The sequence below is a fragment of the Pleurodeles waltl genome, chromosome 3_1 (genome assembly GCF_031143425.1).
Source record: "Pleurodeles waltl isolate 20211129_DDA chromosome 3_1, aPleWal1.hap1.20221129, whole genome shotgun sequence".
Taxonomy (NCBI): Eukaryota; Metazoa; Chordata; class Amphibia; order Caudata; family Salamandridae; genus Pleurodeles; species Pleurodeles waltl.
The window spans coordinates 319,274,087-319,294,541 of NC_090440.1; the positions used below are offsets into that span (position 1 = coordinate 319,274,087).

Consider the following 20,455-nt stretch of genomic DNA (forward strand, 5'->3'; position numbering starts at 1 on the left):
ATGCAATGCATTTGAGAGCCATTAAACCTCATAAGTCAAATCAGCTGGGTCCACTTTCCCATCTCACTTTTTAACTCACTTGGTTTTGATCCTACTCTCAAATATGTGCAATTTTCTGAAAGTAATTTTATTACACAATTACATTATAATGCTTTCTTACATCTCATAAACAAGCCACATCACCCCAAACCTGATGAAACTCTACTACCGCCCCTTGCCGACCAGCACCATCTGCAAAATCAGCTGCATTATCAACAAAGCCCTCACAATCAGTGTCACCACCTATCTGGATGCCAAGCTCACTACCTCCGGTGGCTTTAGGCACACCCCTAGCCAGGGCACAATCACTGAACAGAATAGAGCGCATCTTCAGAGTAGAGATAAAGAGCAAAAAAAAAAAGAAAAAACAAGGCAACAGGCTTTCTCTTTTTATGAAAGTAAGATCTGGAACAGCATCTCTGTAGCCATAAGGATCACCCAAACCCTACTCTTATTGATAAAAAGGGCTAAAGTCATGCCTCTAAAAAAAAAAAAAACACACAAAAAAAAACTACATCACAACGAGGTAAGATTCCACTTCAACTCTCAGTCAAATAAGACTGGAGCGGAGCTAGAATATGTGTCCTTGCTTTTGACCCTCTACAGCATTGCGGTGTCTTTTGGCTATGTTTGTGTTAAGCAAATACACACACATACGACAAGCTTCTTTTTGACATTAAGGCCCTCATTCTGACCTTGGCGGGCGGCGGAGGCCGCCCGCCAAAGTCCCGCCGTCAGGTTACCGTTCCGCGGTCGAAAGACCGCGGCGGTAATTCTGACTTTCCCGCTGGGCTGGCGGGCGGTCTCCTTCAGACCGCCAGCCAGCCCAGCGGGAAAGAGGCTTCCACGATGAAGCCGGCTCGGAATCGAGCCGGCGGAGTGGAAGCTGTGCGACGGGTGCAGTTGCACCCGTCGCGTATTTCACTGTCTGCGCAGCAGACAGTGAAATACATGTAGGGGCCCTCTTACGGGGGCCCCTGCAATGCCCATGCCAGTGGCATGGGCACTGCAGGGGCCCCCAGGGGCCCCGCGACCCCCCCCTACCGCCATCCGGATCTCGGCGGTCCGACCGCCGGGATCTGGATGGCGGTAGGGGGGGTCGGAATCCCCGCGGCGGTGCAGCAAGCTGCGCCGCCGCGGAGGATTCAATGGGGCCGCGGTACACTGGCGGGACCCCGCCAGTGGTGCCGGTCCGACCGCGGCTTTACCGCCGCGGTCGGAATCCCCATTGGAGCACCGCCGGCTTGTCGGCGGTGCTCCCGCGGTCCTCCGCCCTGGCGGTCAAAGACCGCCAGGGTCAGAATGAGGGCCTAAATGTCTTGAACGCTCAATCAGGAAATCCATGTTGTATTTCATTTTCAAAGTTGTTCTCACCAGCCAATGCATGGAGACTGTTCCAAATCTCTGCCTAATTTGAAACCATCATCTAAATAGCCCCAAATGCCCCAATCACAGATCCGGTACCGAGACTGCAGAAAAAAAAACTTTTTAAACATCACTGCTTCGGGGAGAAGGAATCAAATTTCCAAGTGCAGAAAATTCCGACCCTCATACTCTCTCCCAATTCTTTACTCGATACCACCAGCAAACCTTTGATGCCATTTCCTCTGCGCACATTACCAGAGAATTTGAGGAGTCTATCCCTACACTTTCCAGTGAACATTTCCCAAAGGAGAGCTCCCCAGTGAGATCTGCTTACTTTTCTGGTTGCACAAGGCCTCTCAAAAGTTGTGAACCATTTGGTGATGTCATCACCTTCTTCATATTTAGTTACAATCCCTTTGGGGATTTTTAGGATGTCAGTATTCTCTCTGACACTATTTAAGTTGCTGCCACCATTTAAGGGACTTAAACCCATCTTTTTTCGTTCCCTTTCTATGGCTAGGATGTAGGAACTTAGCTCTGTATATACTATATCAAAGTTAGAGATAGTGTGCACAGAGTCCAAGGGTTCCCCTTAGAGGTGGACAGTGGCAAAATTAGATAATACTAATGCTCTATTTTGTGGTAGTGGGGTCGAGCAGTAGGCTTATCAGAGGGTAGTGTTAAGCATTTGTTGTACACACACACAGGCAGTAAATGAGAACACACTCAAAGACTAACTCCAGGCCAATAGGTATTTATATAGAAAAATATTTTCTTAATTTATTTTAGAACCACAAGATTCAGAATTTAGGTAAGTACATAAATTGTAAGGTACTTCCACACAGGTAAGTATGGAACTTTGATTAAAAACAGTAGTATACACAGTTTTGGCAAAAAATGGCAATAAGCTATTTTAAAAGTGGACACAGTGCAAAAATCAACAGTTCCTGGGGAGGTAAGTATTGGTTAGTTTCTCAGGTAAGTACAGCACTTACAAGTTCAGTCTCCTGGGCATAGGCAGCCCACATTTGGGGGTTCAAGGCAGCCCAAACCCTCAGCTCCAGCAACACAGGGCTGGCCAGGTGCAGATGTCAAAGGAGGGCCCAAACAACATAGGCACCTATGGAGAACAGGGGGGCTCTGGTTCCAGTCTGCTAGCAGGTATGTAATTGCGTCCTTGGTGAGCAGACGCGGGGGGGGTTTGTAGAGCACTGGGACACAAACACAGGCACACAAAATACACCCTCAACGGCACACAGGCGCTGGGTGCAGTGTGCAAAGTAGGTGTCGGGTTTGTCGTTGAAAACAATGGAGTGACCCGGGGGTCACAAGGGCACAGGTGGGCTTCTCGGGCCAGCCACCGACTGGGCTAGGATAAGGGCCGTCTGCTGGTCACTCCTGCCCTGTAGGTGGTTCCTCTCGGTCCTGGGGGCGGCGGGTGCAGTGCTTGGTCCGGGCGTCGGGTTCCTTTGTTACCAGGCAGGTCAGGGGGTGCCTCTGGATCCTCTCTGCAGGTGTCGCTGTGGGGGTGCAGGGAGGTCGGCTCAGGGTGTCCACGTCGGAGTCGCCTGGCAGTCCTCCCTGCGGTGTTGGTTGTCCTGAACTCGAGCCGGGGGCGTCAGGTGCAGAGTGTGAAGACTCACGCTTCTGGCGAGAAGTTAAAGTCTCTTTAAAGTTGCTTTCTTTGCTGTTACTTCTGGACAGAGCAGCTGTCCTCAGGAGGTTCTTGGTCCTTTAGGTGCAGATCAGTCCCCCGAGTCCTCAGAGGTCCCTGGTCCCGCTGGATGAGTCGCTGTGCAGGTTCTTTGAGTCTGGAGACAGGCCCGTAGGGCTGGGGCCAAATTCAGTTGTTGTCTCCGTTGTCTCTGCGGGGCTTTCAGGTCAGCAGTCCTTCTTTCTTCAGGTTGCAGGAATCTGATTTCCTGGGTTCAGGGTCGCCCCCAAATACTCAATTTAGGGGTGTGTTTAGGTCTGGGGGGCAGTAGCAAATGGCTAGTGTCCTGGAGGGTGGGCTACACCCTTTGTGCCCCCTCCCTGAGGGGAGGGGGGGCACATCCCTCTTCCTATTGGGGAATCCTCCAAAACAAGATGAAGGATTTCTTAAGGCAGGGGTCACCTCAGCTCAGGACACCTTAGGGGCTGTCCTGACTGGTGGATGGCTCCTCCTTGTTTTTCTCATTATCCCCTCCAGACTTGCCACCAAAAGTGGGGGTTGTGTCTGGGGGCGGGCATCTCCACTAGCTAGAGTGCCTTGGGCATTATAACACAAAGCCTGAGCCTTTGAGGCTCACTGCTAGGTGTTACAGTTCCTGCAGGGGGGAAGTGTGAAGCACCTCCACCGAGTGCAGGCTTTGTTTCTGGCCTCAGACAGGACAAAGGCTCTCACTCCATGGGGTCAAAAACTCATCTCAGTGGCTGGTTGGCACAGACTAGTCAGTCCTGCACTGAAGGATTGGGTAAAATACAGGGGGCATCTCTAAGATGCCCTCTGTGTGCATTTTGTAATAAATCCAGCACTGGGATCAGTGTGGGTTTATTATTCTGAGACGTTTAATACCAAACTTTCCAGTGTTCAGTGTAGCCATGATGGAGCTGTGGAGTTCGTTTTGACAAACTCCCAGACCTTATACTTAATATGTCCACACTGTACTTACAATGTCTACGAATGGACTTAGACAATGTAGGAGCATATTGCTTATGCAGCTATGCCCTCACCTGTGGTACAGTGCACCCTGCCTTAGGGATTTAAGGTCTGCAAGAGGGGTGACTTAGCTATGCCACAGGCAGTATTTTGTGTGCATGGCATCCTGAGGGGATGCCATGTCGACACTGCCTTTTTCTCCCCACCAACACACACAATCTGCAACGGCAGTGTGCATGTGTTAGGTGTGGAGTCCCTTAGGGTGGCACAGCACATGCCGCAGCCCTTAGGGACCTTTCCTGGTCACAGGGCCCTTGGTACCACTGGTACCTTTTACAAGGGACTTATCTGTGTGCCAGGGGTGATCCAATTGTGTAAACAATGGTACATTTTTAGTGAAAGAACACTGGTGCTGGGGCCTGGTTAGCAGGGTCCCAGCACACTTCTCAGTCAAGTCAGCATCAATATCAGGCAAAACGTGGGGGGAAACTGCAACAGGGAGCCATTTTCCTACAAGCACACGCTGGGAAAAGATGTGTGACACACAGCTTAGCACATAAAATCATGCCTCAAACCTGCTGTGGAATAGCGTAGATGGAAATTCACTTTATGATGAGTTGATAATTGGCCTTCCAGCTGAGGCTTTACAGAGCAAACAGTAATGAGAGTTTAACGAAGTGGACTCATACCTACTGGAAATGGAACTATGAAGGGAAGCTTTAGAGCAGCTGGATCAAACTACCAATACAGAATGCTTATAACCATCGACTCTTTCACATGGTATAGTGGCATTTTGCCAAACTCAAAGGAAAAAAAAATGATGCAAAAGGCAAGGGTGCAAAAAAACTCAAAACACAGACGGAGAAGAATGAAATGGATAGGAAAGAGAAGATAGCAGACTGAACTAAAAAAAAAAATTTAAAAAAAAAAAAAAACAGGGAAGCCTTTATTCCCCCCCCAAAACAATTGCAGGCAGAAAAGGGCATGGAAATGGTGAAAAGAAAAGCGAATTACAAGAGTACTGAGAGATGAAGGGCAGATGAAAGCATGGCATGGGGCCAGGGCATCTGAAGGGATCGTGGTGAAGGAGAAAGTGGACTATGAAAATCTGCTCATGCAAGTACATGGGAAGAAGCATAAAGCAGAGACCACTGAGGAAAGATAGTAAAAGAGGCAAACGGGGCATGGGGTAAATGGGTCAAGGAGTGAGAGAGAAGCAGAGGACAGACTGACAGGAGAGATTGGGACAAGAGCAAAAGAATGGTGAAATGGTAAGAAAATTAGCCTATGGGGACACCCGGCCCACAAGAGGTCAAGCGACATGAGGGCTGAAGTGTGTGTAGGGAAAGGAGGCAAAGAGAGGGTCTATATAACCTCCAAAGATTAAAAACAAAAAGGGCAAAAACACAAGAAAGTAAAATGTAGTTAAGCTAAGAAGATTCACGAAAAGAGGAACCAAAAAAAAAAAAAAACACAGCAGGGGAATCTCATACATGCCAACATTTCAGAAGAGGAAAGTCGAAGACATTGAAAAAAGAATCGGGGGAATGTATTTCTTCCATTGACTTATATTGGATAGGCAGTTTCAAACAGGAGAAGCAAAATAAAGCCATTTTGGCTTTCAAAATCGGGAGCTTCCCGCCTGAATTTGGTCCGTTGGCATACATGGAATCTCCAATGTGTAATTTCTTTCCATGCTTGTTGGTGCAGTCCTTGTAAACCCACAGGTAATGGCCACGTAAGTGAATAGTCCTGGAGAAGAACTTTGTGAGACTGTCGAGAACGAAGGAGTGTTAACTTTCACAACAGCAGAATACCTGGAGAAAATATCACAATACTGTTACTGACGCGGTTTTGGAGCAAATAGTATTAGAACACGCATTACTTAGCCGTTGGGAGGCTCAAGAAATTATGCAAAAACGGCGAATGGGGTCATCAACTCCACACCACGTAGGAAACTAACTGCAATAACGTGCAAAAGCTGCTTCGGGTAAACTTAGAAGCCTGCAGTCCGTGCACATATGAATATGTATGCACACGCCCTTCAAGAACTAACCTGCAAGGTCACAGAGTTCTGTGTCACTGGCGCTGGTCAAAGCTTCTTCCAGTTCCGGATCAAGGGAAATCTTCTCTTCTGTGTGTAGTTCAACTGTTTTCTTCTTAGGAATGAAGACTTTACCTAGAAAAGAACAAAATCAAACTGTGATCAATGACATTCGATGATTAAGTTGTTTTAAAGTCGAGAACGAGGGGGCACGAGAATTTAGGGGAAGATGTGTGGACAAATACGACTTCCTACCATGTGTGGCCGCTTTGCAAATGCAGCAATTCAAATATGTGTTGGTGAAGGTGGGCAGTGCTTAATGTGAGCCGATGGGGACCCGCAGTTATTTTTTCGCGCAAGAGGAAGAGAGGGAAAACACACAAAGCAGAAAGACTGAGGAATAGGACTACGGAAAAAACAAAGGAAGAAGGCAGGAACCTGCAAGAGTGAGATAAAGAGGGAGGGAGGCAGTGTCTGGTAGTGGATTAAAGAGGCATGCGTTGGATTTAAGACTACACAGCTATGGTATTGGGCGCCCACATTTAATTGTACTGGTCGTGGGCTTCTGAGCAGAGCCCTGGGCAACGGCACTCATTCTTTCACAAATTAAGCACTGGCGATGAGCTTGTTAAGGTTTGCTTTAAAATAAAGTTAGATTTGTGTGTGAATTTAAACGTGCCCTGACAATTGTGTAGAATGGGGAATGTATTACACATGGAGGTCACGCAGTCTCACGCGCATGCTCTGACTCGGGTCAGAAGGAAAAGAAAAGCTAATAAATCAACTCACTTGGAGCTACCGTCTCTATTTTGTGCTCCCAATACTCTCTATATGATCCACCTGCAACCAATCTGAATATAGGAAAATGAACAGAAAAAAGATCAACAGCTAATTTTGTTAAAAAAAAAAGACAATATACAAGCCAAGCATGTCTGCCACCCAATACGGCAGCCAGCACACAGGCTTTCTATTGTGCACTCAGTCAGAGGGTTGTACCCAATTCGCTGTAATGAGATAGATGCACGTCAAATGATTAGAGGCGTTCGGTCGCAAGACAAGGCAAGAAAGATAAACGTTAGAACAGCAAATAAAGTAATAAAAGAAAACAAATTACTGCGCTTTTCTATACAAATACTGAATCACCAACCTAATGAGTCGGACCTACTGTGCAAAGCAATCTGTACACATTTACATACATGTTCATGAAGCACTATTTTACTAAGCGAAGAGCGATTAGAAGTCACCCCTCAGGGTAATCGTGGAACAGGACTCCGTTCATACCAGTTCATCCGAACAACCCAGCCAATGGAAAGTTATGGATTTACAGCGGGTTATGCTGTGGTCCTAGACAGAGGTGCACTAATGTTCTTCAGACTCCACCTGAAGCGCAATCTGACCCCGCCACTGTGCACTGGAGCTTGCCACTGCAAACAGCTGCATCGTTTGTCACGTGCCTACTTCTGGGGCAGCGCCATCCGTAGAATATTGAGTGCACAACGAGGGCGCCTAATCCACTGCCTGGTACAGAGCAGTAAACTCCTTCACCAAAAGTAGAGGATGTAGGATATAATATACAACAGTGCTTTGCTGTCAACACTCTCCCAATAAATGTATCATAACAGAAAGACTGAAGAGTTCACAAAACACACTTTCAATGTCCAGAAAGTTGAGACCACCCATTGCTACATTTCAAACATAATCCTTTCAAGTGTACTGCAAGACCGTATAGAATTAAACTACAGTTGCTCTAATTAGTATTAGGCTCCTCACCCTGCATCAAAGGGCATTTCAGCACTGAGAACAGAAAAAGCACAGCCACCAGCTTCGGTAAAACCATCTGTCAAATAATGCGAAATCCTGAAAAAGCTGTGCCACGAAGACAGAAAATATAAACTTGGTAAATGATTTTCCGATTCAGAAAAGTAAACAAACATATTAACTTGACTATAAGCAGTTTCACCACTAAATTTTCAAATAACAGACTTCTATATAACCTTAATAAAGAAGCAATCTCACCTAACGGGCATTCTAGGCAGCATATTCACTCATTTAGTAAAGAAAATAGTGTAAAATACACTTTTTGTCTATGTGCATTGTGTTCGCTTAAGTTCTTCAGGCTTCATAAGGTCAGGGGCCAGCACTTGGAGCTCGCCATGCAAGTCCTGGGTTCGTAGCTCTGGTAGAGGTTCACTGATATTTCGGAGACTACAATGCATGATATTCAACTCCCAAAACCGGTTTAATTCAGACTTATGTTAACGATGAAATGCAAAAGTGCCTGAAATCTTTATTGTACGCTTGTTATCTCAGAATACATTCTGCATTCGGTCTTCCCAAGCAGCCGGAAGGTTTTATTTTCTAAAATACTTCTTTAAAAACTTACACTTGAAGATTACAATATCTCTAGATCTAGTTAATGCAGCTAAAACTATGAAAACTGGAGATTATCGTATAATAACTCAAGAACTAAGCATTTAAAGTGTAGTTGTAATTATAGGCCGTGCACAGGATCATAACTGATATACACACCATACTCAGTGTATAATTTTGATATACAGTAAGAATACTTTTTGGTCCTATGATGTCTAGTAGGAGATACTGGGCACTACAGGATTCAGGCACTCATGGCCCGAGCTACAGATAAGGTTCACATGTCAGACGATTGAAAACTTAAATTTCAATGACAATTGTTATCTTATTTGCTTTCAAATTATTTCTTTATTGTAAGGAGTGCCTATTTAACGCCTGTGCATTCATGTTTATTAAACGGACATACGGTTATGTTCAACGGATACAAAGATGCACACTTTTGACAATTATTTAGAAGCTTTAAATATTTCAGAATCACAGATCCAACCAGAAACGAATTTTAATGTCTCCACAAAAAAACTATATACCTTAATGTAATGCAGCAAATGTTTGAAGTCACTAATAAACACTGCACAACCAGGTAATGCAAGAAGGTGGCTAATATTATATACAATGTTTTTACAGTGTCTAAATGATGTACAGAACTGTTTAACTACAGAGGAAATATATACGGCTGTATCCACGTGGGATCCAATTTCTATTGAGTCTGTTGTTTTGGTCTTCAGTGGCTTTAATCTCACAATAAACACGGGTGATTACTTGCATATGATATATCTAACCTATGATAATTCAGCTGAAATGGCCTTGATTGCTTTGCACAGATCATGATCATTTTATTTGATTTGTGGATTCTTTCTTTGGTCACAATCGTAAGGCTCTTCTTTTTTATTTGTATAATACTTATTAAGGGAATACTCCGGCATCGCCCATTTAATCTCTTGGGCTCTAGACATAGCCATGTTGACTAGGGTCCACCCAGGAAGTTGGTCTGTACTCTTATTCAATCTTGTGAATAGTGTTGCACATTAGCAGTATTAGGATGAACCTGTATATGAAGACAAAGAAACGGACACAACACACCTACAATAGGAAACAACTAAACAGAGTACTCTGTATGAGTAGAGGATGCAAACAAAAATTCAAACAAGCACTGGCTAAAGTTAAGAGCTTCACTTTGTCAAAGCATGTTTTTTTTTTTTTTTTTTTTACAGCTACTGGCTTAGTGAATGCTTGTTTATTTGTATAAGAATTGGCAAAGCCAACAGGTGCAGTGGTTGTCTTCGTATGATATTTTCTGCAGTTCCAAGTAGGCTGTTACACTGGATGCTCATGCAACATGTGGTACATAGAAAATTTTCGGGTCATTTTGGCACATCATTTTCTATCATTACAAGTTGACCGCCATGTTGAATGTAGACAAGTGGCAGGGAACTTAAAATCAATATAGTTCCAAGGTGGCTACACCTCTGGATCTATAATCAGTGTAGTGGCCACCTTGAAAACATAAAGATAACATTCCAGGATAGCAGAGAGTTATTTTCTATACTTGCAGGAATTCCACCGTATTGCATCTCACAATATGTGTCAACCATATTCTAAGAATATAAACCACAATTCAAAGACGCCCAGCAGGTCCTACTGGTGTTGCCAATTCTGGGTCAATTTTAAAAGCACACTGACAGAGCCAGTATCTGTGCAGAGTAGAAGGGGAGGGGAGAGAGAGATAGACACTGCGTCCCAACAGTGCCCATTATCGGTGTAGAAGGTGCTAGGGAGAGAATGCAATAAATATCGAGGCAGAGAGGAGCAAAAGGTGACAGAGAGGAGTGAAAGACAGTTTTACTAGGGGAAAGAGCCTGAATCCAGGCTCAAGAAATGTTCTTAAAAACGGAGAAGCAGCAAGATCTATACTCCAATGCAGTGGCAAGCCACACAAGAAAAATAGGAAAAAGTGGTTCCCGGATGTCGGCAAGTTAAAGATATACCAAAGAAATCCTAAACGATGGAAGCGTAGGAAAAACCTAAATGTCCCAAGAGTATGGCAAATTATAAGGATAAGGAAGAAAGCCATCAAATGAAGCACAGGGGATTGATATAAACAAGAAAGACATCCAAACATAGGCAAGGGGTAGAATCACAACCAATTTCAAGTCTATCCTCAGATAATAGGTATAAGATATTGAAAGGTAGCTACTTATACTCTGATCTTTTCTGATAAGCATCCTCAGAAAAGGAGGTGAAGAGCCCATTGAGTTCTTTATGCCCACTGGCTCTTAGAGGAATTAGTTCAAAACAGGTCCCTGCCTTCGGGCCCCACCCATTTCCTATTATGTTCTACTTCTTGCTAATTGGAGTGTTCGGTCTCTTCCCCCACACACAACCTGTGAACGACTTTGAGGGGCCCCTTCAGTCCCTCTCTTGACTCATTATCTATTCTCATTTCAAGACCCTTAATACAAGAAACGATTTTTCTTGGTTTACTGCGTTACACTATTCTCAGCTTTTTCAGAGTCTGCATAGAAAAGTAAGTACTGTGAGGAATAATATTGTCTTAGCTTAATTTAACTTGCACCTCTCAAAGTTTTCAAAGATAATGTTCATATTTCAACTGAGGCACAGCATATCCCATACAATAAAGCACTGTATGAAGGAAGGGTGCAAATAAAAGAGAAAAAAAAGAAAAAATCAGAGGCTAGCTGAACTCCGAAGGAATAATGATGTGAATAAGGTAAACGCCATTACTGAATCATGACGTTGGTTGCAGATCAACCAATCCCAAAGCCAGCAAATGCACTACCTGGTATGGTCACAATCCATATTACCGTGGATTGACAATATCAGAGAAAATAGATACTGTAATCAAAGAATAAACTGTGAATAGGACCGTTACAGTAATGAATGGAAACAACAGTAATGTAACAAAACATAATGCCTACATTTTATTTTAGTCATGAAGGGGAACATGCATGTGGTTTTATTTCAAAACTTTCAATCCTTCTCATACAATCCACTTTTCTCTCCTGCTTCCTCCTTGGTGACCTCACGCCCAAGCTCAGTTACACACCACCTCTTTGTTGGGAATCCATTCACAAGGCTCCTTTTTAACTTGCACATCTTCCTGTTGTGCGGTGGTGTGACCTGACAGCAGAGAAACATAAAACGCTATGCGAGCACAAGGGACTGAAAGACTGATGGGCTGTATGCACAGGCCAATAACAAAACCTCTGGGGAACAGATTGTCAAGCCACAGAGTATTCCTTCAAGTACTAATGTATCACATAGATACTCTTGGCTAAAGTGTGCTAACGGGGTTTGTGTGGCTAAGTCTGTGGAAGCAAAGGTCCTTATTTATTTTGTACAACAAAAGCCCTTAGCCACCCAGAGGTACCATGCTTCATGATCAGGCCATCCTCACTGTAAGATAAAGAAAAGAGGACACTGTGGGCTACACCCCTCTTCGGAGAGGAGCTCTTAAGGAAAAAAACGCAGCATGACTTATCACTCAAATGTCATGCTGAAATATATTTTGGAAATTCAATCATTTTTCTCCAAACATCAGCATTTGAGTTCTGCATTTACACATATTTTCTCTCAAATACACACTTTTCAATTACAGTATACATGTACAATTAATTGAACCAAGCTAAATCTTTTAATTTAGTAGGCTTGGCTACACACAGGAGAGTTACGTAAAAGTAGCTGGAGAGCTACCAGTAGCTCATGAGCTACTTGTTGGTGAGGTTTGGTCTAGATAGTCACATGTTGTTCTGTTTCCTTCCTAGGATGCATTTTTCTCAAATGAAATTTGTCGGTCTAACTTTAAGAGCTGAAGTTCAAATGTCTCTCCTGCAACAATCTTTAAGGCCAGCAAGTTTGACTTTTGATAGTGTAATGCTTTGGTGTGATGATGAAGTAGTAACATTTTTAAATGTTGGAGGCCACTTTGCCTACCAATTGCCCTATCTTATGATAAATAGATATTGAAGACAGATGGAGGTTCCCATGATCGTCTAAAATGCACAGTGCCCGTCTGCAGCAACACAATGGACTGTATTAGTTAAGCATTGCACTGTCACAACTTACTTTTTATAGCACCCTCGTTATGCTGAAGATGATACTCCTCACCAACTCTATGAAAGTAATACCATACATTGCAACCCACTGTCTCTGCTGTTTATGTTTTATTTTCTACAATACACAGGCATCCGTTATCTGATATGGTGACATCCACTATGTCATACAACTGATCTGTTGACTACATGCACATTCCAACAGAAGTTGGATCATTCAGAATTCATGTTTTTATTTAAATTATACATTATTGTGCTTCCAGGGAACAGAAGGCAGCCTTTTATATATTATAGGCACTGACATACGGCCTCGCTACCAAACCTCTAAGACAAAGCTTCTTACTGCTGCCTTGCTGCTCCATTCATAGGAGCTGACAACAGATGCTGCAGAAGCTATAGTTTACGCAGAGGAGCCCTGACCAGTAAGGCACTCTTCACATATGCCTGATGGAACCAGAGATCAAACCCAGACCGTGGCTTCTCCATTTGCTATCTTGTGCCTGCATCATGGCAGGCACTCATCCTCCGAGGCAGCGGCTAATAATTATGCTGGGGTGAACCCATATGAAGCAGCCATCATTCTGAAATATGAAGGCCCTCGGTAGCCAAACTCATACTCGAGGACTGCAGACTATCCAGCCATGTCTGTTGGAATGCACTTTAGCTGCTCACTCCTATTCATCCGCACTCATTTCGAGCCTCTACACTGCCTTCTTTAAAAATGCCTTATGCTTGAATAATTTTAGCCAGTTGGGGCCATATCCTAGTCCATTGTTGTTTTGCATGCCATGTCACCTCAGTTTGGATTAAGCCAATGCAAATCAATATTCACCCGGCTCCTAACTGGAACAGTCCAGCCCGAACTGCCAGGTCACATCCTCCCTGAAACAGAACGCAAGAAACCCAGGTCCTGTTTCACCCTTGTTATGGGCTCATCAGCCGGGTAAAGCTTGGTTCCAGAGACAGCTTAGCAGTTTGGGCAGCACTGTCCCCATTAGAACAGGGTCAAGACTGATTTGTATATAGTTGGGTACAAACTAAGGGGACATGGTGTGCAACATAATGATGAATAGGAATGCAGCCCTGAGTAATTACAAGTGGCTGAGATTATTTCAAGCGTTCCATCCATCACGTTTTGTATACTTTAGTTATTCACCCGTATCAGCAGTAGCGGTATTTAAAGTAACTGCAGTAGCGGTTGTTAAAGTAACTCCAAACACCAATAACTCATGCAAAGAATGAGACAACATCATCATCTTGGTTTGTGAAAAAACACTTTACAAACCAGACCTTTGGATGGAGTGAGTAAACAAACAAACAAGTGGAACAGCAAACATTATTGTAGCACCCTTCGTTATAAGCACTGTTTGCTAACATTACATTTCCTTTGCAGCTCTCGTACCACCACATTCCTTTAACAAACATTTGCAATGCAACGGCTCTCGCTTTTGCTCATTTTAGAGCTGATAGCGTTGAAACTCCTAACCCGACTTTTCGCCTATCGGGCAAAAGTGCATTTATATACGTAACCGAAAAAGTGCAATTAACTATGTAAAGCGCTCGACTTCTGCTAAGCGAGATCACGCAAGTAAATAAGAGAAAAAAGTCCATGAGCCCGATGGAAAACAGCGAGCCTCGCATGTTTTCTGTACTTGGTCGCTGCGCTCGAGGAGGGCTTGCCACTGGAAAAGGCATGACGTATGCTTGCCTTCAACTAATGAAAGCATGCAGATTTTATTAGGCAAGCCCACCAACCAATAAAAACACTGACGTGATGTTGACAGGGCTCCGAGCCCTTTTCTAAACACTAAAGAGTCTCGCTGCGATATGCATGCGCGAGCGCATGCAACGCAGGCTCGACCGTAAAAAGGCTCCTAGAACCACCTTTTTTAACGCGGATAGAGGCTTCGATTAATTAAACAAGCACATGGGGTGAAGGCTTTGCCACTGTAACACTCACTGGAATGTTAATTTCATCTAGTAAAATCAGGAACTTTGGAAAATGAGCTTCCTTTTTCCTGTTGGATAGTTGTGGCTGTCAAATATGGTTGTGCTTTCTTCTGTAAAACTATTACAAAGTAATGTGCTAACCGTCCAAAAACGTTTTCCAAATCTTGTTATAAATGTAACTCTAAAAATAATTAAAAATGAGACAGTCTCCAATTTTAGTTTAGGAATTGAATATTACCAAATCTTCTTGAAGTCAAAGCCCTGGCATTTTCATAGTTACAATCACTACAGAACAGGAAGCAACTGAATACGAACTTACCACTAGACAAGAAAGCTGCTCTATCAGAATACAGAACAGCAAGACTAGAGGACATCTCAGCGGGGATAAGAGAGCTTGAGCTAAAGTGTGAATGCTAAAATAAATCAGCAACGAAAGTAGAAAAAAGCTGAAGAAAAAAACGGATTGTAAAACCTTTGAAAGATGGTATAAGTAGAGAAAACATAAGCACATTCCTGCTAAACATGTTTATGTAAGATAACAGGCTCTAGATTCATCTCACTCTTTTTCTCACATTCAGCATTGTACAACATTGCAGAAGTGCAGTGACAACTTTGGAATTTAAAGAGGTCAAGGGTTTAAAACCGTTCCTGTATTCCACACCGCAGATATGGGGGTGCCACATCAAAGGTTGGTCTAACTTTCCGTAACACTGATCTACCCAGGATCTAATTTGACCTAACCTGACCTGACTCAGCATGATTCACCACAACCTATCTTACTCCAACTAAACATACACTGTGCTTACCAGATCTAGCAATATGATGTAACCTATCAAACGGGTCCCAACAGTTAATGTAAACTGATCCATACTAACCTAATGTGTTAACCCGAAATAACCTAACCTAACGCCAGAGTTTAAACCTGGACCTGAAGCAATGTTACTTTTATTTCCATTACCAAGTGTATTGTAGTTGAAGTGTCCTTACACAATACTCTAACCTTAACAATTGTTAAAACTATAAACATTATTATAAGGTATTGGTTATAGACAGAGGTAAGCAGGTATTGTTTTCTCTAAATGTAGTTGACACAAATGAAATACTGATTCTTTTGATTGCCATGTATGGCATTTGATGACAGCTTTAAAAATTATCTTCATATCAGGAAGGTTACCAACATCAAATCTGTGAATAATGTTACACAGATCTTTCATATCCATGTTTAAACTAGATTAAGAATCTGCAGCCACATGTACAAAGCATTTTTGTGCTCACAAATGGGTTGATTCGTAGAATCAGACCATTTACGAACACAAAAAGGCTTTTTGAAATGTTCAAAGCCCCATTTGTGGTTTGGTAACCCATTACCAAATCGCAAATTGGGTTTGCGATTTGGTATTAGGAAGGGGCGTGTTTTGGGCATCCCTTCCTAATACTGAATGGCAGTGTTATGAATGAAGGTTTTGCAAACAAAATGCGGTTGCAAAACATTCACATTTTACCACCTACTTCAAGTAGGTAGTAGCTTATTTGCAAATGGGAAGGGTTCCCCAAGGAACATTTTTTAAGAGCAGGGAGTGGTAACACAGACCACCCACCGCTTACTCTTAAAAAATGAAGAAAAAAACTTTCCATTTTTCTTTTTGAAAAACACCCCATTTTCCTTTAAGGAAAATAGGCTGCATTTAAAAAAAAAAAAAAAAAGTTGCTTTATTGAAAACCAACAACAGACATGGTGGAATGCTGACCCCAGCAGGCCACCATCCCTGTGATTTTTGCGATTCCCAACCTGTTACGAACCAAGAGCTAGCTCATTAATATTAATGTGGTAGGTCAATTTGCGATCCACTGGAAGTCGCTGAACGTGTCAAAGACATATCTGTACATTGGTGTTTGCGATTACCAAATAGCGAATCGCAAAAATTCGCTATTTGGTAATCACAAACGATTACCTTTCTAAATGTGGCCCCTAGAGTCCCAGTTTAATGCTTTGTTCTCTACCTGAAAGCCAAATTAGCCATAGAATTTTGGTAGCATAAATGAAGGTGAACATTACTATTGTCTAAACGTATAAGTCATGTCTGTATACTTAATATTAAATAGTAATTTGCTATTTTTTTTATACCCTACATAGAACAATCTGGTAACTGGAGAGATGATAGAAAAAAGTGCCAACTGATGGCATTAAAATTCCGGAATGGAGACAAAGGAATGCATTTACAACACCAGCCCTATAAAAGTACTGGTGCCACATTAAAACACGTAACCATTCAGAAATTTTAATTAGAGAACTGTGACTCAATTAAGGATCTGTTACTGCCTTCCCGGCAGAATAAACTTCATTTAACCAAGTAATTTATGTGCCAGAGAGATAGGACTTGAGAAAGCTAGAGCAAAGGATCTTCACCTTGGAGATAGTTTTTTGTATTTGGATCTACATTCAGATACATTTTGATCTAAAATGCATCGAGACAAAATATTAAAGTTTGCAGATTGCATCGGGTTCAGTCCAAGTCAGTTTGCAGGGGCTTTTTAGGTTGAAATCTATTTTATTTGTTTTCTGAGGAAGAAAAACATATACATAACTGTAACCTCACCTACACCCAACGGCCGATGAGGTGAATGAGCGTGGGAATGGAGTGTGAACTTAGGAGAGAAGGGGTTGGGGGTGGGGGGGGGGGGAGGAGGGAGAGGGATGAGTTCAAGAGTCTAGTGATAGGGAATGGCGATAGGGGTAGGAGTCAAGGAATGGGAATTAGTGCTCAATCGCTGCCATCCCCAGCTGCAGCAGTAAGTAGACTGTCACAGGACAGGTGGCGAGTTAATCATTGTTGTTCTCCATCGCCATTGGTGAGTCACTTGCAGGTAAACTGGACAGGTTTACTCTCTGAAGTTCTGCACAATGAACTGGGTGCATGGGCTCAAGGCTTTGTCGAAACCTGGGGCCCAGAAGCTGCCAGCTTTTCCAACCCAAGGAGTTGCCAGAGTTTATATCCAGCCAGTCCGTGTGGGATGGTACAGTCTGTGCCCCATTTCGACAGGACAACTTGGTCGCACGCAGTACTAGTTTAATTGCTTTCCCCCTTTCTGAGTGAAGTGAAAAGGTCAAAGCATTGGGGAGTCCTAGCAAGCTATAAATGGGGAATCAAGGTATATCAGTGTCATACATGTTGTCAACGTCAGCTAATATGCCAGTCGAGTAGTGGTGCAGTTTGGAACAATGACATAGCAGGTGAGTCAGTGTGCCTGACTGGCAACATTCGCACCAGCATCTGCCATCGCAGTCTCGGTTCCACTTGACAGCCCTAGCCGGTGTATAATACCAAAGTGTGTTATTTTAAGTAGGGTTTCCTTCTCGGAGGTGCTACAGTGCAGGACTGGTACAAAATGTCCGACCATTATTTTGTGGTGAAAGGGGCGTTTGCATTCCAGTTCCCATCTATTTGGCTGTGGATTTGTTAGGCTTTATGGGGGTATTGAGAAAGGAGTAAGCATCTCAGAGGAGGCCGTTATAGTGGTGGGCGAGTAGCCACTCCTCAAAAGGAGTCTGCTATCAGAAGGGGACACTAGAGGGTGTGTCACCCACTGTTTAATAGCGATGTATCGCCAGTATTCGGCCTCCAGTATTCCATAGTCAGATTTGATTTGCGGAAAGTCTAAAAGGCCTTGTTGATCAAAAAAATCTCTTATCCTTTTATAAGTGGCTTCTTGCCAAGGCAGGAATGTCTACTATGGACAGCAGGGGGGAAATCTGAGTTTCCTTTAAAATAGGTGTGAGCAGGGAGATAGGTGTGGAGAGCTCCTTGGCCACTTTAACCCTGTATCATGTCCGGATAGTAGCCCTAAGGACTCGGGAAATATATACCCCTGGTGGGTGTTTTTTTTTGGGCAGCCCAGGTATTTTCCATTTGTGTATGCCGGCGATCGATTGATCTATACCCCAGGTACTATCGCCGTGGGGTAAAGTAAGGCTGAAGGCCTGGGATTTCAGATTGTTAACCTTAAAGCCAGAGACTCTGCCAAAGGCCTCTAACTCGAACAATAGTTGAGGCAGAGAAGAGTGGTTCTGTTTAATCGCAATCATAACACCATCCGCATAAAGGGCGATTTTGTGTACCTGGTGTACCATATCAGTGCTCCTGATGAGGGGGGTTCATGTGAATCCCTTCCTCTAGGTGCTCCATATATAGAGCACATAAAAGTGGGGACAATGGGCAGCCCTGCCTCGTTCTCCTCGCTACGCTATAGGGTCTGCCCAGCAGGCCATTGCCCCTCACTGATGTGGCACCAAATCAATTTGCAGAAGCATGTGCCTAGTCCTGCCCTCTCAAGTACAAGTCAGACACCCACCCAGGCAGACAGCGTGCTCGTAAAGATTTTAGTATCCACATAAAGGAGGTAAACGGGTCTGTATGATGAGCATAAGATGGGATCTTTCTCAGAGTTAGGAATTATGAGAATAATGGCCTTTTATTGTATCAGTGAGAGGGCTCTGTTCACCAAAAGACTGCAAGTGAGGTTGGGCACCAGCTGTGCAGCAAATGTTTTATAAAAAGTGGACGTGAGTCAGTCTTGCCCTGGTGCCTTATCTATTTGAAGCCTTGCTATGGTGACAAGGAACTCTTTCTCCTTTATGTTCTGCTCCAGCCGAAGTGCATCCACAGCAGGCAGGCATGAGGTGGGCGCAAGGGCCACATATTCCGCATCATCTATTTGACTTAATTGTTTATCTGAGTATAAGTCAGTGTAGTAGCATTCAAACTCGTGTGCTATCGCTATATCCTGGCATGCACTTTGACCTTGCGGTCCCTGAATCATTGCTATCCTGTGTCGATGAGTTTGGGTCCTAAAGCAATAAGATGGTAGTCGCTCTGTTTTATTGCCTCCTACGTAATACATTTGTTTAGTGTGAAGAATGGCATACTGCTCTTTGTCCATATCAACCACTTTAAGTTGCTTCCTAGTCAATCATAGTTGTGTCTTCACCCTATGAGAGCCCAACTGTTTGTGACTGTCCCCTAGCTCCTTCACCTGGCCCTCCAATGCGCACGCATATCCCTCCTGTCTTTGCTGAGTCTTCTGGAGATGGTTGTAAAGGTGCCTCCCAGCACTGCATTGAGGGTGCCCCAGAGTAGCACCATAGGGGTGTCGTTTGTGCTGAGATAACTTTGTATAGTATACCTAATTTCTGTTAGGGTGGACTCCTACGTTAGTAATTTGGGGTTGAAACACCACGTGTGGAAGCAAAAACAACAGATGATGGACAGAATGCAGTGCAAATCAAACATTCGCCCCAGTCAAAGATCTGGGTTTAATCCATCAGTTTTTTTTTGCCTGCCATGCCATTCCAGTTTGGACCCAGCCATATGGAAAACAGTCCTGACCCTGTTCCCCATAGGAACAGTCCAGCCTGAACTGCCAAGCCAGGCCCTCCCTGGACCAGAAACAAGGTTTCAGGGTCCCAGGATGCTTGTTTCTGGTCCAGGGAGGATCTGGCTTGGCAGTTTTCGCATGTGTGGAAGTGGGCATGAGCCAGGGGTGTGCAGAGTACTCAAGACCGGGGAATGGTCTGAGAGTGTGGCCACACCAATTTCTGTGTGTGTGGTTGTTGTCAAAATACAGGGAGTTGATAGAAAGTAATCTATTCTGGAAGAGGTTTGACGGGCCCACTGAGAAAAAAGTAAAGTCCTTTATGGTAGGATTTCAGAGTCACCGTACATCCACCAATCCCACATCCTTTAGTTATTGAAGGCCTGCTGCTGTGTAAGCCCATTTGGCCTGTTCTGTGGACTCTTTAGAAGACAGTCATGGACCAAGTTTAAATCACCTCCTATGAGGATATCTGCGTCTGGAGAGGTCAGTACATGCCCAAATGTTTGCGTTATGAAGCCTTCTTGATGTTTGTTAGGAGCATACATTTTGGCAATGGTGAAGGCATGTTTTGAGAGTCTTAGGGAAAGGAGTCTACCTGTTAGT

General features: G+C 43.7%; 1 protein-coding gene across 3 annotated transcripts in view; it reads right to left on the minus strand.

Moving 5' to 3' along the window:
- The window catches only part of LOC138284064 (tropomodulin-3-like), a 257,423-nt gene that overhangs the window by 60,328 nt on the left and 176,640 nt on the right, over nucleotides 1-20,455 (minus strand). For all 3 annotated transcript variants that reach the window (XM_069222468.1, XM_069222470.1, XM_069222469.1), the window contains exon 4: nucleotides 6,102-6,224. In XM_069222468.1, the coding sequence (XP_069078569.1) occupies nucleotides 6,102-6,224 (123 nt within the window). The remainder of the gene's footprint in view (nucleotides 1-6,101; nucleotides 6,225-20,455) is intronic.